Source organism: Alternaria infectoria (assembly GCF_024043175.1).
Source record: "Alternaria infectoria strain BMP 0036 chromosome Unknown scaffold_6, whole genome shotgun sequence".
NCBI classification, from domain to species: Eukaryota; Fungi; Ascomycota; class Dothideomycetes; order Pleosporales; family Pleosporaceae; genus Alternaria; species Alternaria infectoria.
In genome coordinates this window covers 1149584-1174707 of record NW_026250695.1, presented here as the reverse complement: position 1 = coordinate 1174707, position 25124 = coordinate 1149584, and the positions used below count along the sequence as shown (strand labels likewise).

General features: G+C 53.5%; 9 protein-coding genes across 9 annotated transcripts; 5 read left to right on the top strand and 4 right to left on the bottom strand.

The window, feature by feature from the left end:
• Window positions 1-193: 193 nt before the first annotated feature.
• Window positions 194-3187, top strand: J4E92_004695 (uncharacterized protein; the record flags this gene model as incomplete). Its single annotated transcript, XM_051496084.1, has 1 exon — window positions 194-3187. One exon carries the CDS (start codon window positions 194-196, stop codon window positions 3185-3187), a length of 2994 nt encoding a protein of 997 aa, XP_051353924.1.
• A 2486-nt stretch (window positions 3188-5673) lies between these two features.
• Window positions 5674-8045, top strand: J4E92_004694 (uncharacterized protein; the record flags this gene model as incomplete). Its single annotated transcript, XM_051496083.1, has 2 exons — window positions 5674-6892; window positions 6946-8045. 2 exons carry the CDS (start codon window positions 5674-5676, stop codon window positions 8043-8045), a joined length of 2319 nt encoding a protein of 772 aa, XP_051353923.1.
• An 889-nt stretch (window positions 8046-8934) lies between these two features.
• Window positions 8935-10459, top strand: J4E92_004693 (uncharacterized protein; the record flags this gene model as incomplete). Its single annotated transcript, XM_051496082.1, has 2 exons — window positions 8935-9036; window positions 9128-10459. The coding sequence occupies 2 exons, from the start codon at window positions 8935-8937 to the stop codon at window positions 10457-10459; spliced, it is 1434 nt and encodes a 477-aa protein (XP_051353922.1).
• Window positions 10460-11993: 1534 nt separating this feature from the next.
• Window positions 11994-13463, bottom strand: J4E92_004692 (uncharacterized protein; the record flags this gene model as incomplete). The annotated part of the gene is made up of 1 exon (XM_051496081.1): window positions 11994-13463. The coding sequence occupies one exon, from the start codon at window positions 13461-13463 to the stop codon at window positions 11994-11996; it is 1470 nt and encodes a 489-aa protein (XP_051353921.1).
• An 864-nt stretch (window positions 13464-14327) lies between these two features.
• J4E92_004691 (uncharacterized protein) lies at window positions 14328-15355 on the bottom strand (the record flags this gene model as incomplete). The annotated part of the gene is made up of 2 exons (XM_051496080.1): window positions 14328-15014; window positions 15065-15355. 2 exons carry the CDS (start codon window positions 15353-15355, stop codon window positions 14328-14330), a joined length of 978 nt encoding a protein of 325 aa, XP_051353920.1.
• Window positions 15356-16074: 719 nt separating this feature from the next.
• On the bottom strand, window positions 16075-17733 carry J4E92_004690 (uncharacterized protein; the record flags this gene model as incomplete). Its single annotated transcript, XM_051496079.1, has 3 exons — window positions 16075-16148; window positions 16198-17080; window positions 17131-17733. The coding sequence occupies 3 exons, from the start codon at window positions 17731-17733 to the stop codon at window positions 16075-16077; spliced, it is 1560 nt and encodes a 519-aa protein (XP_051353919.1).
• Window positions 17734-18369: 636 nt separating this feature from the next.
• On the top strand, window positions 18370-21286 carry J4E92_004689 (uncharacterized protein; the record flags this gene model as incomplete). The annotated part of the gene is made up of 3 exons (XM_051496078.1): window positions 18370-18640; window positions 18712-21088; window positions 21160-21286. The coding sequence occupies 3 exons, from the start codon at window positions 18370-18372 to the stop codon at window positions 21284-21286; spliced, it is 2775 nt and encodes a 924-aa protein (XP_051353918.1).
• A 202-nt stretch (window positions 21287-21488) lies between these two features.
• On the bottom strand, window positions 21489-22547 carry J4E92_004688 (uncharacterized protein; the record flags this gene model as incomplete). The annotated part of the gene is made up of 1 exon (XM_051496077.1): window positions 21489-22547. One exon carries the CDS (start codon window positions 22545-22547, stop codon window positions 21489-21491), a length of 1059 nt encoding a protein of 352 aa, XP_051353917.1.
• Window positions 22548-23428: 881 nt separating this feature from the next.
• On the top strand, window positions 23429-24995 carry J4E92_004687 (uncharacterized protein; the record flags this gene model as incomplete). Its single annotated transcript, XM_051496076.1, has 3 exons — window positions 23429-23719; window positions 23832-24114; window positions 24172-24995. The coding sequence occupies 3 exons, from the start codon at window positions 23429-23431 to the stop codon at window positions 24993-24995; spliced, it is 1398 nt and encodes a 465-aa protein (XP_051353916.1).
• Window positions 24996-25124: the final 129 nt, after the last annotated feature.

Genomic DNA, 25124 nt, shown 5'->3' with positions numbered 1-25124 from the left:
TGCGCGGGTCGACGCGTGAGGTCACTGGGGGGCGCTAGTGGCAGGCAGCCTGGAGCTCGGGCGCTGATCCCTGTCCGTCACTTTAGCGCGTCTCGGATCTGGAGAGTGCAGTTCGTCATGATCCCAGTCGGAAAAAGTCAAGACATGCCGCTGGCACGAGCATTCACCCTCACCCCTCGCCCGCCACCCCTCAATGAGCGCTGCGCATACATGTTTTCGCAGCGCCCTCTCACAGGCTTTCCGTCCGAACCCTCGTGGAATCGCTGCCCCCTGTTCCGTCGCCGCCTTCCTCGTTCCCGCCCTCGGTAGACGCTCCAAGCGCACCTTCACATCTGGGAAACGCCGCCCCGCAGACGCTCAGTCACAAACCCAGCTTTCGACACAAGATGGAGAAGATGTGATTGTCCCAGTATATCCGCCCAAGCCCAAGGAGCGCATTCACTCATGCATACCCTACCCACCTCGAGAGGTCCGTGATGATGTCAACACATGGCTTGCTGCCATTGAGCCATTCCTTCCGAACTACTTGCGGCAAGAGACCGATGGGAAACCAGAGAAGCCGATAACGTCACTCGACCTCGCCCTTTTCATCAACAAGGCCCAGGATGCCTCTGTGGACATTCTGAGCCACCTTGGTTTGGAGGCGGGGAAATGGCCAACGGTCATCTGGATGGTCAGGAAGCTCACCGAGGACGGGAAACGCTCGAACGACCTCACTGAAAACCTCGAGGAGTATGCAAACGCTGTCTTGCAAGGAGAAGAGCACCGGTCTATCAAAGAGCTAACTGAAAGTCCTATGCGCCTCCAACGAACCTTTCCCAATCGCAAGCTGCAGCGTACCCTAGATGCTGTAACTTCCGCTCCAGAGTCGATCCGATATCCGCATGTTCCTATTAAGCGAGCCCTTGGACAGCTGTGGAGGAGCCTAGGGCACATGATATTGTCAGCTGCGGAGCAAGACCGTGGCGGGCAGGAGACTGTCATGCCGCGTGTCTTGGAGATGATTGCATACCTGCACCATCTCGGTTTCATGCCTGACTCAGTCTACACATATCGAAATCCTCTGGACAAGCATGCACTCCAACAACCTCCGACCCTTCACATGCTTTCGACCAAGATCTTGACAGCCCTGTCTGACGCCACCTGGAATGCTCACGAAGCTTCCGTCAAGACTGCCAAGGATCGCGCAAATGCCCACTACTTCCTCGGCCATGAGATACCTGGGTCCCGCTACAAGGTTCAGGTCACAGAGGTGGCTCCGGAGCTATGGCTAGAGCTTTGTTTGTGGTCATGTTTACACGGGGGTTGGACACTCGATGGTGCTTACATCCTGGAGAAAATGGCAGCCAAGGAAGGGGACCACAGCTGGGCGCTTATCAGCTGGAGGGAGATCATGGAAGCAGAGCAACAGAAAACACCGGCACCACCGAGTCCGTGGAACTTGGTTCCGATGAGCGGGAATGCTTTGCCACGTGCAGAAGACCGCGCCCGAACCCGAAGAACTATAAGCAGCGAAGTCGTTACGGCTTTTGTCGATGGGCTTGTCAACCATATGCGACTGGGAGTCGGAGCTCGTGGTGCTACACCAGAGAGCCTAGTCGCTTCTATCAAGACCTTGAAGGACTTCTTAGACAGGAACAACCTAAGTCTCGGTTCCTCAGCTTGGGATTCCATCATGGTCCGGCTCATCGAGTCCGGCGGCTTCGTACCAGAGAAGCGACCTGAGCTGCTCTTGCGCATCTTCGAGCTGGCTCCAGGGTTCGGCACTGAGGTAGGCGCTGCCAACGCATCTGCTTCTTCAAGTACCGAAGTACCCTACTTTTTTGAGCCAACCACTATTCCACTCAGCATGTTGCATCGAGCTATGCGTGCTTTCATCAATAACGGTGACATTCAGGGAGCATTGACGACATTGTCCATGCTTCAACAACATACCGATGACAACAAACAAAAGTCTGTACAGGAGTTCTTCGAAATCCTTCGAAATAGTCCGCAGCTACGACAGGACGAGCCGTTCACAAGCCATCTTCCGCCAGTTGAGTTCCCAGCTTTCGAGAACAAGATTCCTATACCTCTCCTCGCGCGGTTGCTGGATCTGGTTACCGATTCGAAGATGTACGATGTGGGCCGTTGGCTGCTGTTTTCCGATGATCTGGACGGTCCCATTATCGGTCGCGAGTTGCACAGTCATCGCAGCATGTCCGCATCCGTTGTTCGCTTTGGCACAATGGCTGGAGAGAACGAACTCGTCTTGGACGTGATCAAAAGCGCTGGAACTTGGAACGAGAAGCACCAGCAGCAGCGTATGCCGGCTGAAATCTTGATAGCCTTGCTGTGTTCTCAGATCAAGCTTCAGAACTGGGATACCATCAGAGGCATGCAAAAGTATGTGGAAGAGGCATCTACGTTTAGGCCGCGACCTATCATCATCTCAAGCTTTGCTGCAGAACTTCTCCGAACCTCAAATGGTCCCCACGAAGCAAAGACACGTGCTCAGGACTGCTTCACTGGACTGCTCTTTGCATGGGAACAGATGATACTCAGCAACATCCGCGAGGAACTGTACTGCACGCTGTCCATACTGTCAACTGTAGAGGATGAGTGGAAAGATTACTGCGCGCGGTTCCTTTCATTCTCATCCCGTCAAGCGGTCAATCTTTCCACAGATGACTTCAACCGCATACTAAGCGGTGTGCTTGACGGATACGGCAGTGCCAAGGGCAAAGAGATCGTCGAGATATGGTGTCACCAGTCACGCAAGAATTTTGAGCCCTACAGAGCGCCTGGTGGATTACCCACAATGCCACAATATCGCGTCACCAAGAGCAAAGAATACGAAGATCGACCAGAAGACATTGAGATTGTCCAGGATGGTGGCGCCACGCTCATCCTACAGGGGCGAATCCACCCTAACCGACAGACGATCTGGGCCATCATTCGGAAGGTCCAAAACGAGGTGGAGCTCGAGGAAGGACGTGGCAATGGGTTATCAGAGGCCACGCGTGCAGAACTGCACGATACGCTCAAGTGGGCTGCGCAGATGCTCTACAATCTGGGCTTTGATCACGAAGATATCATTCGTGGTCTAGGCAATCTCGCACCGCTTGCCAAGCTTGAGGCTCCCGCCTCGCCTAGAGATATCTTCAACATCGAAGGCGCCGAGCCGACACTGGGAGAGAACACGTGAGCTGCTTACTGCCGCATTGACCAATCGCAACCGCACCGTAACCGGCTCACTTGTCCTTTCAGGGACAGAGAGCAGCTAAACGGTTGAAGTCCGCTATTTCGGCCACTTGCATATAGCCTACCGGACTCTAGTACATACAAACATTTGCGTAATACTACCTCGAAGAAGAATGGGCCCGAAGATGATGACATCTTAAAGTATGGGGACCCCTTGTCGAGTTTCCCCATTGAAGAAAGTGAAGATATGTTGCGCGTGATCCAGATTTTCCGTCCATAAACCCTGAGTGTGTTCGTCGCTTCTAGGCTCCACCGGTACTCCACCCTGTACCAAGCAAAGCCATGTCAACGGCGGCTCGGCCAGACCGACCTTTGGGCTTCTGCTGGTTTGACTGACAACGTTGCAGTCAACAACCCAACAAAAGGAAATGTTGTCTTTTGATAACGGGCTTTTCTGCACCTACGAAAATCGACTAGATGGTGTGCGGCTGCAATAGCTAGCGTCTGGGGTATACTTGGGTGGTTAGACCAATGAAAAACCTGCTTTGCATGTATGTACTCCGTATGTAGGTGTCCGCGGGCCAATAAGGAGCGCCCGACAGCCAATAGAAGTATATGCACATATGACATGTTGAAGATCGTGCAGTAAGCTCGAGAAAGAAAGTCTAGGGTGGGTGGGGGAGGCAGCCGGGAGGAGGTGTGGAGGCAGTGGAAGTCTCTTCTCTACATGTCTTCTGTATTCGGGCGTAAGCTCACAGTAAACCTTGGGCGTACCCAAGTATGTACATGAAGTTTGGCATCTTATGTAATGGTCGTAATCATTGTCGGCCGCAACAACACGGCGCACTTTTGACACCTTCAAAGTTCGGATATACGTGGATGCCTGCCAACAAGATGCTTCCTCTTCAGGTACATGTGCGGACGCCCGATAGCCAATGAAGAGCATATGCACATGTGACTTGTCGAAGATCTGGGTATTGAATCCTAGCTCCGGGCTCGAAGAAACTCGACCCAACCGGAACGCAGTGGATCGGCCCACCAATGCACCCCGAGCAAGGTAAAGCTCAGCCTCACAAAAAAAAGTTGACGCAAAAGTTGACGCAAGGTGTCCAAAACAAACAAAGCGGTTCAGCGGAGAAGGCTCCAGAGTCATTGCACGGAAGAGGAAGATCAGAGCAAGCCCTGGAGGTGATTAATTCACATGTGCGATACACAGACGAGTGTCTCAGGGACAGACACCTGCATTGTGACAAGCAGGAGCGGCCCGCAAGTTGCTGTACCTTTACTGTTTGAGGCGCCGGCTACGTTTGCACCTCTTCACCGCTTCTTTGCCAGCGGGCGCCAACGTCAATACCAGCCCAGTGCGTATCGATATGGGTGCATCTGGAGGGGCACAATGCCGGGCGACGTCAAGCGTACTCCAGTTTTGGCAGATCACGATCGCATCGCGAGGTCGGGGTCGCGTAGGCGCAAATTTCGTCTTGATGGGTTTGCTAGGGCGTATATTAAAGATGACGATGTAAGGAGAAGACGGGCAGCGGTAATCTACTCTCTGCGTCGTGCTGTTCGTCGCAGCATGTGCAAACCCGGGGCCTGCGTCTTACAGCCAACCAATAGGCTGAAGCCGTTACCGTGTATTAGCCCCGTGTTGCCTCATCGCTGCACGCACTGCGCACGTCCAAGTTAGTTTCAGTGGGGTTAGTTCGGCGAGAAACCAAAATTTCCTGGTGAGGGGCACGCGACAGGCGTTGGAGGACTGCGCTGGAGAGGCAATTGAAGAAGAAATTACGAGATACGTTGCGCTAGGTGTATAGAGCACCATGTCTTTGGCTGACTTGCATGTCGCATCGGGGCTGTTCATTGGTGCTGGATATGGAGTCATCGCTGCGCGCAAGGAACTAGACGCTCGGACTGCGATTCTACGCTAGTGCCGAACTAAAACTTATCAACATATTCTCTCACTCGCCCGCATTCTCTCTCCACACCAGCCCAAAGACGTTCAAGTCACACAGAAACATACCAGAAACACACAATAACCACATCCATACCCCTACCATCGTCGAGACAATGCCGCAGGCACTCGCTGAGCTCTAAACTCCTGGTGCAGCCCGCCCATGGGCTGCATCAGCCCGACAGCTCACGGAATTTCAACCTCTACGACGATACCAATACTACGACTGCGTGCAGTATCTCCTGCGCAATCTCGTCTCAACCAATTGGCAATCGTCTGGCCTGCGCCGCAAATCACCATCATTGTCATTACTACTTGCTCAACGCTTGAAGATCGACGAAACATCAAGGGCTCAGCATAGTTCGCCAGCCCTTCCCCTCAGTACACCAAAGATCCAGCCGACGAACGCTATCACCCCTCACGATTCCACATTCCGACCGGCGACTCACTCCGACACCACCCCGACTTGTAACCATCACCCTCGACCCTTCACCACGCCTCCATCACTACAAAGACGAACTTCAAAGACATAACCGACCATGGCTCACCATACGCACGCTCAGTCGCCTACTCTCGGTGGACATAACAACCAAGACCGCAAACTCGTACACGAGACCACTACAAACACCAACGGCAGTGACCCGCGCTCTGCCTCGCCAGACACAGTCGTAGGCAGCACACCCCGTACTCAAGGACGCGGCGGTGACCAGTCGGCTACCGAAGGTGCCGCGGAAGAAGACGACGAAGAGGACAGTAGCACTGCCAAAGACATCGAGCTCGACGACGAGACGGATGCGGATGTACCGGCCATGCCCTACAGCTATCGTAGGGGAGGCAAGGGCAAGGGAAAGCGCCCTTCTATCCGCGTCGAGCCTGCAGATGACGACGAGTCTCACGCCGAAGACGATGAGAACGAGACAGTGCTCATGCCCAACAAGCACCCGGTAAACCAGCTACTAATGAGTAACAAGAAGCGCACCTTTAGCAATCTCTCAAGCACATCAGTGCTGTTTGGTGACGATTCCACAGACCAAGAGTCGTTTCCCCGCCGCAAGCAGGCTAGGAAACTAAGCGCCGCCTCTAGCATACCGCTGTTAACCTACAAAGAGGACGACGAACCTCAAGTAAGCTATGAAAACGCTATTGAGAGCGACGATGAAGACTACAGCGGCGTCAATCTCGTTCCTGACGATGACGAGTCCGACATGGAGATGATGGAGCAACAAGAAGAGAGCTACATCCTCCAAGAAGAGCAACAAGCTACTACCCTTCTCAATGAGTATCGTGATGCTCGACGACTCAGTCTTGAGAGTTGTTTGAGCGACAACATCTTCGATGTCACTGTCCCATTAGACGATACGTTCATGGCAAGTCTTCCCGACTATGGGTTCACCCCCTTCTTCGAGCCAGACGCTCTCCCTGCATCCCCTGTTCCTATGGCCAAGAGGAAGTTTTCAGACGGCTCAGCCAAGCGCGTCCGCTTTGACGATGACGTTCAAGTATCAGATAGTTCCAGTTCGGAATCTTCAGAGCTCGACAGCAGTGTCTTCCCTGATCTCTTCATGGATCAAGATAAGATCCCTCCCAGTTTGCATCAACTTCTTGAGATGGACTACGATGATGACAACGGAGACATGGCTTCTCCGCAGTCCGACGCCTCGTTCTGGGACTTTGAGCAGGGCGAGTCGCGCATCACTCAAGTCGATAACTCGGAAGAATCCGATGGCGAGTCATCTGGCGAATCCAGTGGCTATGAGTGTATGGTAGTGCCCTATAATTGCTTTTACTCAATGACTAACGTTTCTCATCAGCTGACATTGGTGACACCACTGACGAAGAAGACTTTGGTACCGACATACTACCGCGCACTCCTAAGCACTCTGTTCTACAGCGACCGGCCTCAGCACCTGGCTCACGCGCTGCAACACCCAAGCCGTTTCAACGAAGCTCTCGTCCGATTGGCCGCCAAATTCCGCCGACTCGCGGCGTCTTCATCCACGACGAGTCTGACCAAGCCATTGCTGTCACTAACAGGTCGACCAAGGCTGTTGCATTCTACCGTCCACGCACGGTACTGATTCCGTGGATTCCTATGACCGATTACCAGAGTAGTACGAGCGGTACTGTGAACAACAGTCCTCGGAACTCCATTGCTCAGCTCAACGCCTCCGACAGCGAGAATAGCAATGAAGTCTTCAACAACAATATCAATACCGACATCATGCTTACTGGCATATTTGGGTCTGCTTCGGGCAACGACTTTGCTTTTGGAAACGAAAGCATTGGTCCCCCGGAGGCATTCTATCCCTTCGTAAGCATTTCTTCCAACGGTAACATGGGCCTCGTTGACGAAGATGAGGAGGGTTCTTCGAGTGATGAATACGATGAGGACCTCAACCTCGCCGACTTTTTGGAGATTGACACCGACGATACCGATGGAGATGAGTTCGACGATGAGTTCGACTTTACTGATGTGCCGGCTACACCGGCAAGCTCTAGCATGCCACATCCTGGCTCCACCCCAGCGGCACCTTCCTCTGCCACGCCCAATGCACGCGCACGGGCTACATCAGACCTTATGCTTCAGCACTTCGACCGTGGCGTCGTTACCGCTTTCCGCAGCAACCAGAACCGTTATCGCGATGTTGCTTCTCTGCCATCGGATCCTGCGGCGCGCGCCTCCGTTTCCCGCCCAGTTCGATCTGGCAAGTCCGCTGAGGCCCTGATAACTCCTCTACGAAAGCGCACTCGGTCAAACAGAGTAGCCAAATCGCCTTTGAAGAACGGCACGACTATGAACCGCAGCTCACCCCTCTCCGGTGTCACCAAGGCTACATCGCGGTTACAAAAGTCGGTCATGGGCTCTCCCACCAAACCCCATGGACCTCCTAAGATGGGTAAATTCTCTTGAGTGTGTCACCACTCCACAACCCGACGTGCGGAAGATCGGAAGATGGAACGACGAGTATCTGGATGGAAGCATCAGTAGTCTTCCACGAGGATGTACCCACGACATTACGATACCCACGACCTTTTATCTTCTAGCTGTTTCAGCGGCTATGTTGTTATTACGCACGTTACATGCACTTGCATATTTCTCAAAAGTCCTTGGATCTTTGTTAGACGGTCCCGGATAAAAGTTGAGCGAGGTGCCTGGTCTTAGAACGGAACTTTCCATGCGGCAACGCGACGGCATCGTCCGGCTAGTGCAGCCTTATTTGCGTCTTCACGAGTTTCCTTTGTTTGGTCGGAGCGTTTTGGTTAAGTACACTGTGTTTTTATATCGATCTTCGCTATTCGTCTTGTTACTTCCTTCAAATGAGCCAAGGGTTTTCTGGGATGATACCATGTATTTTGCGAGTACGATCTGCATGGGTTCTGCTTCCTCTGGCGTTTGGGTTCACAGTTTGGCAGACTGGTGACCTAATGGCGTTGAGGTCGATAGATGGCTCACAGTCACATCGCATTCGGGTCTCTTATGTATTTGGATTTGAATCGGACGGATGTATCGTGTAGGAATATCGGCATGGCAAGGGTAGTTTCTTGCTTAATCTAAATGTGTTTATCAACTTCATCGTGAACAAGCATGTGATCTGCAACAGTATTTGATGTGCCTCTAGATCTTCAAGCGACTCCCGGCTCCGTTACAGGTTCATCCTTCTGTTCCTGCATATGATGGCGCAATCATGGCGGGATGTCAGGATGCTGGCTGGGATGCTTAGCGTGGTGCGTCGTCTGTGCGCGCCCTACGTCACACCCCGGCCCAGCTCCTCCCACATGTGAAGATCGACGCGCTCGACATGCCAACACCAAGCCATGTAGCCAGCCGTCCCCTCAAGACTGCGATGGAGAAACTCAAGGATGACTTTCGCGAGGATAGGTCACTTCTTCAGATCGCAACTGTAAGACACCCACCCCACGACGCGCGCCATCGCGTTCTCCTGCAGCGAGTCCTGCACACCTGTTCCCACACGCATGCTCACCAGTACGTAGGACGCCATCCTTCTCCCCCTCCGTATAGCGACGTCGCCAGCCCTACTGCGAACCTACCTCCGCACAGTCCTCCTCTTCATCACCTCGACCATCCTCTTCGCCTTCGCGGTCGTCGCATACTCGTCCTTCTACTATAACTACATACCCGTACGCGGCATCTCCGTACCCGTATACCTGCAATTCGACCATGGTCCGATAATTCCCTACGCAAACGCGCAATCAAATGGCGTACCGACTGGCAAGCCCGCTAAATGGCCGTATGGCCTCGCCAACATACCCGGCTTGGTGGACCGCCAGAAGTACGATGTCGTCGTCGAGATGGAAGTTCCGCGTAGCGATACAAATCTGAAGGCGGGGAACTGGATGGTGGGGTTGGAGTTCCGGGGTCCTACGACGATTGGTCAGGGTGTCAAGCACCTACTTGGATGGGACGAAGAATGGAGTGTCGAAGATCACAGTCAAGGCGGTACACCCGGTGCCACGGCGGAGAAGGTCGTTACAGAAGGTGCTACGAGCGAGACACCCACGGTACTAGCCAGAAGTCGGAGACCAGTTCTCTTGACGTATCGAAGTCGTATACTCGAGATCATCTACAGGCTCATGCGGCTGCCCCTGTATCTTATCGGCTGGCACACAGAGTCCGAGCATATCGAGATCAGCATGATGGAATCCGTCATGTTCGAATCGGGATACCGCAACATACCGTCCTCACTCCGCTTAGAAATACGATCGAAACTCCCCCTCGAAGTCTACCACGCCAGCGTACGCATCAGCGCCAGATTAGAAGGATTCCGCTGGTTGATGTACCGATACTGGCTCACCAGCGCCATAATCGGCATTCTCACCTTCTGGGGCATGGAAATGGCTGTCTTGCTCTTCACATGGGGTATCTTTACCCTGCTGTTCAGCAGTCCCAGTTCCGATCCCGCCTCGCACAAGGACGCGCAACACCAGAAAATCAAGAAAGAAGAAGGCGAACCCCTCCCCAAACTTGAACACGGAGACAACACAGAACCAGGTACACCCTACAGCGACACTAGTCGTACTTTCCCCACTCTACCGTCTCAACAACCGCTCTCGTATAGCTCGCCCAGTCCGAAGGAAGAACGGGGCGAACTTAGGCTGGAAGACATTCCTACGAGAGAGGAACAGGAGGCTGATGATGAAGAGGATGATGATTTCATCTTGGAAGAGCCGGTGCCGAGGGGTGTGGAGAGGGAGGGTGTGTTTACGGATTCGGGGATTGGGACGAGCTTGGAGAGTAGTGTTGAGAGGGGGCTGGCGAGGCGGAGGAGTGGGAGGGGGAGCGGGAAGGATAGGGATGGGGGTTAGTTGCCGATGGGGGGTAATGGTGTTGGTAGTGGAAATGGCATTAGGAGGGTACGGAGGTGTGAGGCTTGTGATGGGAAGGCTGCGAGGAAGGTGCGGTGAGGGGAGTTTGTGTGCTGTGGTAGAGGCTGTGTTGTAGGTGATATATCCATTCCTCTGTATTCATGCTATCTCTGTCCCCTGGGTACCTCCCGCTATTACCCATCATTCTGCATCAATACCCTTGGTCCTCCTCTTGGCACACAAAGCATCTCTCAAACGTCCTTATATACCGGTACAGTTTCCTCGGGACACATGGGCATCTATAGTCATGACCCGTTAGTCCACATCTCCATACTGAAGGGGAAAAGAAAACAACTTACATAGATATTATCATTACAATAACTCGCACACCATTGAGGCATTGGAGCTCCCTGTGCCCATTTGTACCATAACGGGTCGCAGATGTTGCTGCATGTGTAGATGGAGCAGTAGGGTGTTGGGATACGAAGTTTGGGTGGCGGTTGTACTCGAGCCACGTCCTTGCGTTTGTTTGAGATGTGACTGGAATTTGGGGGGGAGGTGCCGATGGCGCAGAGGGGAAGCTTTCATAACCTATCAGCATCGTTCTTCTTCTCCTGCTTCTTTTCTCCTGGTAAAGAAAATCTCAGTTTATCAAAGGCAACGTACATCTTTGTCCCCCTGGCAGAGCGCATCACACATATCTGGACTAGATTGGCAGGCGGATTTGCAGTTTACAAGCGAACACGGAGTGCCGGATATGCTGCTGTGCTGTTCGGCTTGGGAGGCCAGTGGGTGGGCGGAGACGGTGAGGAGGGTGAGGAAGATGGTGGAGATCGTGAGCTTCATCTTGGTGATTGTTCGTGTGGTTGGTGGGTTGGTGTGTTGGTGAAGGTTTGTTGAAGTTTCTTTGGAAAAGTTGGAAGTTGGTCAAGTTGGTCGAGCTTGGAATGTTCGGTGTCGAAACAAGAGAGAAAGATGCGTAGGTTTATATAACTCCTCACAGTTCAAGACCAAATTTCGATGTTCATTAACCCGATGGAGTATCGTGCCACTTAACCTTGGTTGAGTGAGTTGGCATCCTGCATTTTGATATTACTTGCAACAAGAAGTTGTACGAATGCTTACTCTATTGGTTAGATTTTGTGATTAATGTCTTCTGTGTGGTTGGAGAAAAGGGTGTGTGCTGAGGAACCCCGGTTCAGGTACCCGAACCAAAGAACCAAACTTGAACTGTGGTGACGGATAACAACAACTACGACAGGGCCATCGAGCAGAGGGGGAAAGATCGGAAACCCCTGGTTCATGGACTTAGAGCAAGAGTGTTGCAGTGGACTACACACGGGAAGTCTTCCTGTTGTAGATTTGAAAGGTTGAGAGCTACATGCTGGCAGCGGGCGACGCAGTTTCTTCGTTGAACTCCATGTAGGAGTCCGGCTAGAGAATCTGATATATTACCAAAAGAAACGCTGTATGCAAAACCGTCACATCCATCTACATCCAAAACTACCTATCTGTCACAGTCCCAACCATCAGCCTAAAGCATCGGTCTCTCACTCGCCGGATCCTGCCCCTTCGCAAACTTCCTCTCAATCCTCTCCTTCCCCTTCTGCATATACCCCTCCACCTCCTCAAACCGGATCTGCGTCAACCCCGTCTTAACATCCATCTCACTCCTCTCAACCGTCTTCGCCTTGATAAACACGCCATTACTTTCCATCTTCTTCCCTTCAACAACCTCTTTACAGAATTTAGCGTACTCGCTAAAATGCACAGCACTACTCGGAACACTCTCGAGCAACATGGCGAAACAATGGGGCATAGCTTCGAAGTCGCGCCATACGACTGTTACACCTTGAGTGACGCAGCGTTGCGCCATGACGGCATCTTCATCTCTGAGCATTTCTTCGCCGACGGAGAAGAATAGCGGTGGGCTTTTGCTCCAGTCTTTTGCGATGAGTGGGGAAACGAGGGGGTGCATCAGCGCACTTGCTTCGGCGTAGAAATCTGCGCGTGGAGGGTCCGCCGGCCACACGCCTTCGTCTTTGGGGAATTCTCTTGCGTCGGCTGAGCTGGGTGGGGGGAGGTAATCGTATGTTACTGCGCCCTCGATAGAAGGTAGACTGCGCGTGATATCCAGCCAAGGAGACGCGAGGGCCACGCCAGCCGGTAAGGGGATGTCTACTTGCTTGCCGTGGAAATTGACGGTTGGTGTTTGGCCAGTGGGCGTGCTGCGGTGGATTTGAAGGAGCAGTTGGAGGAGTGCGGTGCAGCATGTTCCGCCGGCTGAGTCGCCTCCGAAGACGATTTCGCTGGCGGGCACGGGGTCGTGGAAGGAGCCTGGGGGTGGGTGCAGGAGGGAGAGGTATGCTGTGAAGCAGTCTAGCAAGGCGGATGGGAAGGGGCCCTGCGGTGAGAGTCTGTAGCGCACGGAGAAGACGCGACCGCCTGTTTCTTTCGCTAGGCGACCCGTTAGGGGCCGTGATGTCGCTGGGTCGAGGAGATACATTGCGCCGCCGTGGAAATAAAGTAGCGTGACTTTGCTCGTCGTTTCTTTCATGAGGTTCTCGTATTTGTCTTTTTCGCTCATGTCGGCGGGTTCGGGTTCGTCGTCTTTTGCGGAGGCGCGGTAGCCGTCCCATTCTGCTTCTAGGGGGCGCTGCTCTGGCTTCGTCCATTGCTCTCCTCCGGTGCTCATGTCGTCGATGGCTTTGAACATTATTTGTCGGATGTCGTCTTCTGGTGGTACGTCTAGTTTGACTTTGCTAACCCAGATTTTGCCTTTGACGCCGGGGTCTTTGCAGGTTAGACGCTGTAGCTTTGAGATGGGCGTTGGTGTTGAGTTGGGGCCCATCATGTCGCGGAGCATGTTGACTGTGATTTCCGTCTTCAGATCCCATTTTGAACTCGTCGGCGACATGGATAGAGAGTGCCATAGTGCTGTTTTCAATAGAAACGGTGTTTTGGGCAGGAGAAGCTTGAGCAAGGCTGAAGGTGAAGCGTCCATGTTGGCGATGTTCCGCGGAGGCGTTGACTCAGGTCTTAGGTCTCGATGACTGTGAACGTGATCGGATATCACACTTTTACTGGTTTGGAGGTTGGAAAATTGGATTCTTGAGGTTTCCCAGACTATACTCAAGGTTAAAGGAGAGAAGGAAGTCACTTTAGTGGCAAACAGGTAGTCTTGACGTCGCGCTACTAGACCAACGCGGCATATAACAATGCCTCGGCACGAGTCATGATCTCATGCACGATATACGGTCTATACGCCCACGTGGGGGAATCTACGAAGACCCGCAAGCCGCAGCGATTGACGCTAGCTGTCCTTCCAGAAGATCAATCTTTCTTTATGTCTTAGATACGATAAGATGTTTATTGCATGTATTGAAGACGAGACCTTCACCGCCACCTCCCCCACCCACCCGGACTCCATCGCTGGCGGTAGTGCAAATGATCAATCACATGTCACAGCGTGTACAAAGAGCCTTCAATCTTTAATCCATAATTGAGAAAACACGTCGCGTTATTGTCTAATCATCAATAGTATTCAATTACTATGCGCATACCTAGGTAGTAATAATGTGTTATGCGGGTTAGTGGTATCTTCCCATGTCGCCTTGTACCAACCAAACGCCTAATACCTCAATTCCCTAAACAGACGATACTGTAAGCCATATCCTTCTCCTTCGTCCCAAAGCGTGGTTCGTGTCCATGGCAATCCATTCGCCAAGGAGCCAGCAGTCTCGTCGTCGATCATCGAATCACGACGAGAGCGTTGAGCTTCTGGGCCTGGCGATGGTGGTTTCCGATAATGGATCTTGAAGCCGGCGTGCTTAGCCAGGCTGATGATATTCCGTCCTTGAAGTGTCTTCTAGCCATCCAATTCACCCTCTTCACTACCCCTCTCTGTCGCATTGCCATCGCCCGTGCCGTTGGCAGGAGGTTGGCTTTGGCTTGTCGCTTGTACGCCTTCCATACCGTCGGGCGTGTCCCCAAAGTCGATGCCGTCCTCTGGTGTCCGAAGCCCTGCGTACATGGACGGTTCTCCATCTTTGTCTGGCGACTTCTCGTACAAATCCGCCATGAGGTTGCATGCTCTCCGGATGTCGCGCAACTGGACATGTTGTATCTCCCACCATGGCTTTCCGTCGTCATCCCCTAGCTCTACCTCCGCCATACGCGCGCCGGCGTACAGCGATGCTGCGGCGATCGCTCGCGACGTGAACAATAGGCACATCTGTGTGGACGTCGAGTCGGAGAGGAAGGCCCAGGCTGAGTTGCGCAGCTTCTTGTTATGCTCAACTCCGTAGTACTTCATCATGTCGTACATGGTCTTGTATGGTGATTCCACGTTAAGATCGAAGCACAAGGCTTCGAGTAGGACGTCTTCGCTGTACAGGATTGTGTCGCGCCATTTCCAAAAGTCTTTTGTCTGCTCGTCGACGAGCTTGTTGGGATCCTTGAGCGCGACCCGGACGCATGAAACAACGAGTTCTTTCATCTTGCGACAGTTTTCTTCGACTTTCGTCGCGAGGAATAACGCGGTTGCGGCGATTTGCTGGTGGAGTTAGACGCGTTTCGATCGCATTATCCGGAAGGAAGACTTACATAGTGGTGGAGTGGCTTATAACCCGGCCGTGGCTTCAAACTCATTCGCATCAGATAGCGATTGAAGAAGACGGCCGCTGTACTAAGCGTGGTTTGTGGTAACTTGAGCATCATGCCCACCTGCAATATAAACCCGACGCCCTTCCGCCGTAGTGTGCGCTCCTCCTCAGCGGGCATGCCATCGCATATCGACGGCGCCAGTAGCAGTTCTTCTTCGGTGAAAATCCACTGCATCTCGGCTTCGATGACGGCCGGCGGTGGCGGTCTGGGGGGCTCACGCTGCGGCGCCATCGCGCTGCTGGCGGTCGATACCATCACCGAGGGTTGTAGCACTAGAGGTTGTGTTTCGATGCGCGATAGTGGTGGTACAGATGGCGCGCAAAGGATATGTTCCGATCCGGTATGGCGTCCCCGTCGTCGCTGATGGATATGTTAGACGGCAGTTGCAGAGCGCAGTGAGGAGTTTTCAAGTGGCGTGAGGATTTGCGTGTAGTCGGGTGAACAGTGAAAGGCGACAATAGCAGCGGTATTGTTCGTCAAGGCGCAGCCATTGAAGCTTGAGAGCTGCAAGGGCCAACGGCTCTCTTCCGCGGCGAGTGCAGGGATCACTTCCGTCAACCTCCACCACCCCAATCTTGGAACGCCGAAGGCTAGCAGCACCACGCTCGGCAGCCCCAGAGCCCGTATTGTAACTAAAAGCTTGTGTGCTGTCAGAAAGTCTGGGCATGAAACGGATTGAGCATGTTTCAAGCAAGATAGACTCAAACGCCGTTTCGAACTGTCAAGTCGCACATGAAACTACTATCAAATGTCAACTGTGAGAGATCTATTGTACCTCGTTCTCTGTGTGAGAACGCCTCGACCGTTCCTAGTCGTGCCATGTTGATTTTAGGTACAATTAATATTACATAGGTGAGTCAACATAAGATAGAGATAGTTTGACCGCAACCCCAGAGGTCTATATCCGACCCGCCATACGCGCCGTGCAATGCTGGAAGTGTGCATCTTGCTCAAGATGAGTAGAACGCTTCGAATGTGTAGATAATACCGAAAACGAGGAAAGCAATTGCTCCACCAAGCGTGACTGTCACGAGTTAGCATTACGTCTAGGAAGAGGAATTGGACATGCTTACCATTGCGCATGCTGATCTTTCCAGCAATGGCGCGGCCACCGATGACTGCACCTGCAGTACACAGCCCGTGGCCAACTACAGCGCCGGCAGTGACATACCAGTAGTCAGACCCAGCAGCCATAGCAACAGTCGCAATTTGACTGCGGTCACCCCACTCTCCGAGGAAAGTCATAACAAATGTCTGTACCCACGCAGGGCTAAGGAGAAGGGAAAAGAGGTTGTTCACGGCGCCCAAAGTGCCGCTCATAGAGCCTCCGCGCGGTGAGGGCATTCGATCGGGCGAACTGGAAGGGCTGCGGGCGGGGGCAGGTAGGCGCGAGTTGGATCGAGAGCGTCGCACACCACGTCCAGACTCGAGGGCATAGGGAGAGATGGAGGACTTCCGGCGGTTTTGGTGTCGGGCAAGCTGTTCCTTCTCTTCAAGTTCCTGCTCGACTTCAGCCATTTCCTCGCCCACGCCATCGTCTGGGCTCATAGCGAGACCCTCTCTTATAAGGTTGACACCGAATACAAGGAAAAGAGCAGCCGCAGCGAAGTGTGTGAAGCGTTCCGAGAGGAGCGCGGGGACGGCGTGGCCCATGACAGCAGAAAGAATTGTCATGACGACCAGAGCGGAGTAGGCGGCAGAGAAGACGAGGAGTCGAGGGTGTCGCATAGCCATGAGCGCCGCAACGAGGAATGTTTTGTCACCAATTTCCGAGACGATAATCATGGTGAAAGCGAGAATGAAGGAATGGAAAGGTTGTACGGCGCCGGCGTCAACATCGTCGAGTGTCGAGGAGGGTGTCTTGGGTGGTGAAGTGTCTAGGGGATCTTTGGTAGAGACGGAGCCTGGAACAGGAAGAGGGTTGTCGTGGAGGGAGTCGGGGAGGTCAGTGGGTTTCTGTAGTCTGGTTAATACTGAATCAACGGCACGGAAGAGCTACAACTCACCTCAAGCCCGCCAGCACCAAGCACACGAGTGGTGCTTGCAGTCTCTACAGCGTCTCCGCTCAATTGCTTCTGGTCAGCAGGATGGGCAGGAGCCTCCTTTGGTGACTCGGGAACCTGTTCCATCTTCTCGCCCGTCTTCTCTTCGTGTGCCAGTCGCTCCTTGTCCTTTGCCGATACTCCGCCCTCGGTGCCTGTGCTACCGGTGGCCGGTTTCCGTGCCGGATCCTGCATGACGCTCTTGTCGCCATCCTTGACGTCGTCTACAAGGACAGTCTCCGTAGAAGCGCCAGGCTTCTTGGCCGCCCCGAGATCTTCTACAACGTTGGGAGCCTTCTTCCCTTTGTATTTTGGATCGTCGTCCACGTATGGCCCGGCGTGGGGCTTGCCGTCTAGCCCATCGACGGGCGCATCCTTCGTTCCTTTCGGAACCGCGGTCGGGGCGAGTGAGGCATCAGGCGAGTAGGTGGCTTGGGTGTAGGCTGGCACAACGGCCCGCGCGACGGGCTTGTCGTCTGATGTGTCTGCGGCAATGGATGTGGCGAGAACTCGTAAAGCGGGTAGGAGGAGAAGCAAAGTGTGCGGCCGTGGCTGTCGTAACCTCATGATGAATGCGACTCGAAGGGGAGCAGGGGTGCGGTGCGGCGAAGGCAAGAAACGTCAGCGGTAAAGGGAAGCGCACAGAGATAATCCAAGGGCTGCAAAGAGTGACGAGAATAGAAGAGGTTGTTGTGAAGGAAACGTGGATGTTTCGCCAAGTTTTATTGAACAGAACGGTGTAGGGGTCACTCTGATGTTGAGGCGTGTAAAGCAAGTCGAAGACGACCGAGATGCGCGCAAGGGGTGCGTGCAGACAGCCCACGTAATATATCCACGCCTACGTAAACCACAACGAGGGCTAGTTAAGGGGGCTTTCTGTCCGGAAGCCTGTGGGGAAGACCGGAACCATGGTGCAAATGCCGTGGTTCCGTCTCGAACTCAAACGCTTCGTATTCACATCCGTTCTGCACAGCTGGCCCCTTCTCCGTGCTGCGCCTTGAATGCTGAGGCCCACTCAGGCCCCGAACGGCGATTCGCGACGCTGATCACGTGAGCACCCGTCGAGTCGCCTTAGTCAGCCACCATCGCGGACCGTTGGCGTAAACAAGCCCGCATCCGCATCAACGCTACTGACATCACACCTTCACCCAACCTACGTCGCATGTAATACCAGCCGAGACCACGCGTTCCTACGACACTATCATGGCCGATCGCAGAAGTGTGCGGTCTGCAAGCCGGCGCAAAACACCTACTCCACAACCACCGGCCAATGCGCCTGCACAACAATTCGGACGCGCATCGCGAGCGAGAAGTTTGCGCAGCGCCAGTCGCGAAGTAGAAGACTTTATCGACATCCAGAAGCCTACACGTCGAAGCGCGCGACAAGCGAGCGTGACTACGACCGATGGAAGTGAACATGAGGCACCAAAGGCGCGCAACTCAAAGCGCAAACCCGCGAAAGAGCTGTTGGGAGGTTAGTAGCCACAGCCCAGTTGCTCGCTTGCGCACTTCCAATCAGCGCAATTTTCACTACTGGCTAGACAGAGCTCAGGCTAATCACGCATGCGCCAGACCTCACGGTGGTTGACGAAATCGATACCGAGATTGCCCTTGAGGAAGACGAAGTCCCAGGTACACCAGCGCGCACCGAGCCTGACGTAACCTTCCGCTCACCGGGCGCCGCATCCGAGATGTCCGGAACCACTGCCATCACATCCTTCAGCATGATAGAGGCTGAATTCCTGGAGCCCAGATACATCGTCAAGCATCTGCGAAAGCTATGCGAGGCTACAGAGGATTTCCTGGGGCACATTGCGCCAGATGATGCGACACAGGCGGATCATTGGCGAAACATACACGAGATGCGAAAACCCGGCTCAGTCTACAGCAAAGATTATCAGGACTTCGAAGACGAATTGAACACGCAGCTAAAGCATTACAAAGGCGAAGAACACAGCTACATACATATCAGAGCAATTCACCGCGCTCTCTTCGGGACAAGTGAGGATGTTACAGCATCGCAGAGTGGCCTAGACCTTATCCTCTACCTCACCAATCTACTGGTGTTAGCGAAGCAGATAATGCATTCAGATCGAGATGATAAGAATATCTGGGATGTACTACGACAACTTGATATTTCGTTCCCGACTCAGTTAATGCAGTCGCTCGATCCGGACGCGCAACAGTCAGCTGCAGGAGAGAGTGCGCTATACAATGAGACCTTTGAGCTTGCGCTAGAACTGCGGACACAACTAGCAATACTCGTCCTTCAGAAGTCGGCCGACAACGACACCTTTGATCCCGAAGAAACAATGGAGGAGGTTTTCTTTCGCTCTGACTCGTCACAGTCGGTAGAAATTGGTTCGCCGATCCGTGGATGGGCCACAGCAGCTTTGGGCGGCGACGAATCAGCGCTACCCGAACAATTCGAGGACCAGATTGTGACCCGAGTAGACGCGATCCGAGCCTCTTTCTTCCGGGATGGGCAAGATAGCCAAGCTGTTGACTTGCAACATCTGAGGTCAGGCTTTCCGTGGGAGGCAACCGTTATTCGCCTGTTAGACTGGGTGCGTCTCCGACACAAGGAACTCAAAACGGCCATTGATAATCTTGGAGGACCAAACACGATCATGCGTAACCTCAAAGAAGCCCTAGAGGAACCTCAGCACGTCACTCAAACAGCGCCATCTGCTCCACGGGAATCATTGCGTAGAAAACGAACTTCGTTTGGACGAGACAGGCGGCGCAGTAGCCGTAAATTTGACCCAAATGCGAAGGTGGATTTGCGTGCTATTGATGTTTTGAAAGAGAAAGAACGTGATTCGGGTGTACATCTGGGACTCGCGGCTTCTCAGCCTGATCGTGAAGAGACTCTTGTTCAGCAACCAGTTGAGGGGGTGGAGAATGAGCAACCGGGAATGGACGACCAGTCACAAGACGAACAACAGACCATGGTCGGAAGCGACACGGCTTCTCAGCAGGAGCATGAGGATATTCCTCAAGCGATCGAAAAAGTGCAGAACGAGCAGCCAAGGACGGATCACCAACAGGATGATATGCAGGTGGTAGATGAAAGCGACGTCCTGCAACAGCCCGATGAGGAGCAGTCTGAACAGCAGCAACCCCGACAACAAACGACGGAAGAAAGCCGAATGGAAGAGCCCGAAGAACCAGTCGAAGAGCAGGTCGAAGCACCTCAAGCATCAGGCCCACCGCAAAGCTCAGCAGCTCTACTAAAAGCACTGAAAGCCGTTCCAAAGCCGCAGAAAGAGAACCGCCCAGTATCAATATTCGATCGCCAACCAACAGCACAGCGCATCGAATTCGGCGACGGCTTCGACAGCACCCAGCCAACACCTGGCCCGTCAAATACAGCCAAAGGCAAGCAACCCGCACTGCCATCCCCACGCAAACGTAAGCGCGTAATCGACATCTCCGACTCGGAATCCGACGAATTCGAAACTGCAGACCGCGGCTTCCGTGCCCCAGAACGGCGTCGCAACGCGCCCGTCTCAAAGAAACAGCGCACCGCCGAACCCATACCCTCTTCCTCCGCAGCACCAACTAGCCACCAACCTCCTCCCCGTCCAGAATCCGAACAAGAAGAATCCATCTCCGAAACCTCTGCGCCCTCCATGTCCGAAGAACCGCCCTCGTCAACCTGGCCCGACCAACGACGTCTCGCAAAAGAAAACCGCGCTCTCGAAGTCACCACGCAAGAACGGGCAGCCGAGCGCAAAGGCCGCCAGAAGTGGACCGACGACGAAGAAGACGCGCTGATACAGTATATGAACATGTATCGTGGGAAATACTCGAAGATTCTGCAGCATGACCAGGATGATCATGGGCCGAAGAGGTTGATCAATAGGAATCAGGTTAATTTGAAGGATAAGGCGAGGACGATGGCTTTGCATATGATCAGGTATGTTTTCCTCTGCTCTGATAATAAGGGGAATCGAACGAATGGGATGGTTATGCTAACATGTTGTTTAGATCTGGCGCTGGACTAAGACCAGGATTTGAGATGATCATCCACCCGGGCATGAAGGAAGGCAAAGCTTTGATGGCCGCTGGGTGGGTAATGCATGAAGATGGGTCTTGGGAAAGGGCTGCTAGATGATCGTTGAAGGGCTGTCCGATTGGATATCTAGGACAAAGGCGTTTTTGGTTGAATATTCTTGATACCCACCGTCGCCATATCGGCGTTCTACTCAATCGTACAGTTGTTAGTTCTTAGACATTTATTTGCCTTGGTTATCAGGCAGTGTCCTTGACTTTACATCTTCTCTCTCACTTTGTTGATACATGAATGGTTGAGACTATCAAACCATCTCCCTCCACCTAACCCCCCACTCCCCCTTCGCAAAACTACTCTCAACGACCACACCCTTCATGACCGCCTCACACTTCTTCTTCTCACTCTCCCCCTCAATCGCAAACCCAAACGCACACCCCCTCCTCGCCGCCTTGCGCACCATCTCCCTCTCATCCGCTTTCCGCTGCCCCTCCCTCCGCTTCAACTTCATCTCATCGGTCTCTTCGATGCGTTCGGCCCAGCCTTTTTCTCCGCCCACGCTGCCGTTGACATCATTTTGCGCTTGGGGTGGCCGCACTTTCCCGCCGCCGTAGCCGTATTCTACGGTGTCGGGGAGGGCGGAAGGGTCTGCGTCTGCGTCTGCGTCTGTAGAAGAGGCTGTTTTGGTGGGTTCGAGAACTATGCCGCCTTCGGCTTCGGCGTCGGAATCTGATACGCTTTCCTCGTCGCTGGTGTAGTCTTGTGGGGGTTGTTGTCGTGATGCTGCAGATGATGCGTCTGTCGTGCCTGTAGCAGGTGTACTGGACGCAGGTTGATCGACCATATCCACGCTCTTCCAATCCTCAGGCTTCTCGACTACGAAACGCGCTTTACGGTTCTTGCGTCGTCCGTAGACCTTTTCGGGGTCTTTTTCCCGCTGGAAGACTATCTCTTCTACTGTACCGCATTCGATGATAATTCTAGTTTCTCCTTTGACAGTCTTGGATGGCTTTTTCTTGTGCTTCTTCTCGCCTTTGCCGAATTTAGCATCGTCATTTGCATCTTCTGATTCTGCGTTGTTCTTTACCGGGTCTGCTCCGGCGTTTTCTTTTAGTGATTCTGGAGACGCGCCGTTGAGAAGGGCGGCGAAGGTGGCTTCGATCTTGCGGTCGGTGGGACCTGGTTTGCTATTTCGGCATCGTGCCGAGCAGTACTTCACGGCCGTTGCGTTTTGAGTCTTGCGGCGCTCGCTGATTACGCGCCCGCAGCTGTGGCAGTAGGGTACTGTGTCGCCGACGGTGAGGTAGAGGGGTGGTGGGGTGACGGCGTGCTTGCTGGGACGCGACCAGGAGTCCATCCACGACATCTTGCTGAAGCTTTTGGTATTTTGTAGTGATAACGATTCGTATAGCTTATTCAAGCGTAAAATATGGGGTTGGCGTCGTGTGAATGTACGGTAGAAGATCGTCGTGCTTGTGAAGTTGGTAGAGAGGGTACGAGCGCACGACGTCATCGGCTGTTACCTACCTGGTACGCGGGTGTATGCAGGTACGAGGCTATGGACTGTGCCGCAGGAAGGCGTGAACGGGGTGAAGCTCGAATCATGTACATTTTGCAGCTAAGAGTTGAAGTCTATAATGACGTACTCGAATTGAAGTTTCCTACCTGTGCACTTGGTGCGGCTGCACGTGTACTTCCAGCTACTAGAAAGGGCCCTTATCATACCCGTCGCCTAATTACCGCGATCGATATACAATAATGGATTACTCAAGTCTACTAAATGCACCGACGTTGGTCAGCGGTATTCCCACAAACCTCCCCAGTCGGTCCTCGGATGTTCCCCATCACGCCTCACGCCAGTTGCCGAGCTTAACATTGCCCCGATCTCGGTAATCAGCACGCATCGCAAGATATACAGTCTCCATTCCGCCGATGAATATGGAGGATATATATGTTCTTCTTCGGCGCTCCACCCTCTGCCGTTATATAGGGGCAGCGGGGGATTTGCATACCTTGGGCTCTATTCTGCGCAGAACTTCAGGTCACGTCTTGCCCAGGGCATAAGGTCCGTTACAAAGCGGACAAATGGAACGTCTATCGCTATCAGCAGCGACTCCAGTGCCCCATTCCCCCTTCGCACAATCGCCATCCCAACCCCATCTCTCCGCTAGACGACGTCGACCTCTGAGCGTGCGCCATCGCTGTAAGAGGGCGAAGCTGCAGCCAAGACCCAGAACATCCGCATCCATGTCGCCTGCGTTGGACCCCGCGACGGGTGAAACCGGCACCAAAGGATCGCGTGCGCATCCTATAGAGACATCGTCGACCCCGGAACCGGGACGCCCGAGACGGACTACCGCGCAGAGCGACATCCAGGACACGATACAACACCCGGGCAATGTGCGCATCAACGTCCAGGGGGCTTTCATCGTAGACGAGGAGCAGCCGGGGACGCCGCAGAGCGAGGACTACGAACACGACCCGCACGACATCAGACTGCCGAACCACACTTCTGTAGTCAGCCATGTAGCCGTCGATGTGAGTGTACCTGCGTGGTCGTGTGCTTGATTGGTTGTGTCACGCGACCATTCACAGCGACCAGCCCCTTACAGAGTCGCAGCAGCATGCTAATCCATCGTGCGCATCGCAGATAGGAGGCTCTCTAGCCAAACTTGTATACTTCTCGCGCGAACCGGGCGACGATGCGATCGGCGGACGTCTAAACTTCTTCAAGTTCGAGACAGATCGGATAGATGCGTGCATAGAGTTCATGCGCAAGCTCCAGGCTGATCAGAAGCACGACAATGGATCCAGGTCCCCGGACCTGTGTATCATGGCGACTGGCGGTGGTGCGTTCAAGTACCACGACAAGATAAAGCAGGCGCTGGATGTAGAAGTCATACGGGAAGACGAGATGGAGTGCTTGATCATAGGTACGAGATGGCGTTTTCTGCGAATAGGCAACCAGCGTGCTAACCATGCGTCTATAGGCCTCGATTTCTTCATCAACGAGATACCAAACGAAGTCTTCACGTACAGCGAAGACAGCCCAATGACCTTCATGCCACACCCTCCCGACCCACCGAACATCTACCCCTACCTCCTCGTCAACATCGGCTCCGGCGTGTCCATGATCAAAGTTTCAGGGCCGCGGCAATACGAGCGCATAGGTGGAACATCACTAGGAGGAGGAACACTCTGGGGACTCCTATCGCTGCTCACCGGCGCACGCAGCTTCGACGACATGCTCCGACTCGCGGAGAACGGCGACAACTCCACCGTCGATCTACTCGTTGGAGACATCTACGGACAGGCGTACAACAAGATCGGGCTCAAGAGCACACATATCGCGTCGTCGTTCGGCAAGGTCTACAAGATGAAGCGCGCAGCGGAACGGGAAGCGGAAGATGGATGCAACGGCGATCTCAAGCGCAGAGAAGAAGCAGAGCACGTCGAAGGCTCCGCAGAACTTTCCCATGACCCTGGTTCATTCCGTCCAGAAGATATGGCGCGATCGCTTCTCTACGCTGTGTCAAACAACATCGGCCAGTTGGCGCATCTACATGCTGAGAAGCATGGATTGCCTAGGATATACTTTGGAGGTTCTTTTATCGGCGGTCACTCGCAGACTATGAATACGCTATCCTATGCTATTCGTTTTTGGTCAAAGGATACGCGGCAAGCGTATTTCCTGAGGCATGAGGGATACCTAGGCGCCGTGGGTGCGTTCTTGAAGAGGCAGCCTAGGAACTGGGGAAGGAGGGAGAGTGGTGCGGGGTCTGTTAGACCTACGTCGGTTTCTTCACGCGCTTGATATCCGGCGACAAAGGATGTTGTCGCGGAAGCTTGACATAGTCGATGTCTTGAGATCTTGACCTTTTTTGGGGTGATGGCTCGCATATAGAAGCAGCGTTCTTGTTGTAACATTGTTAATATCATTATT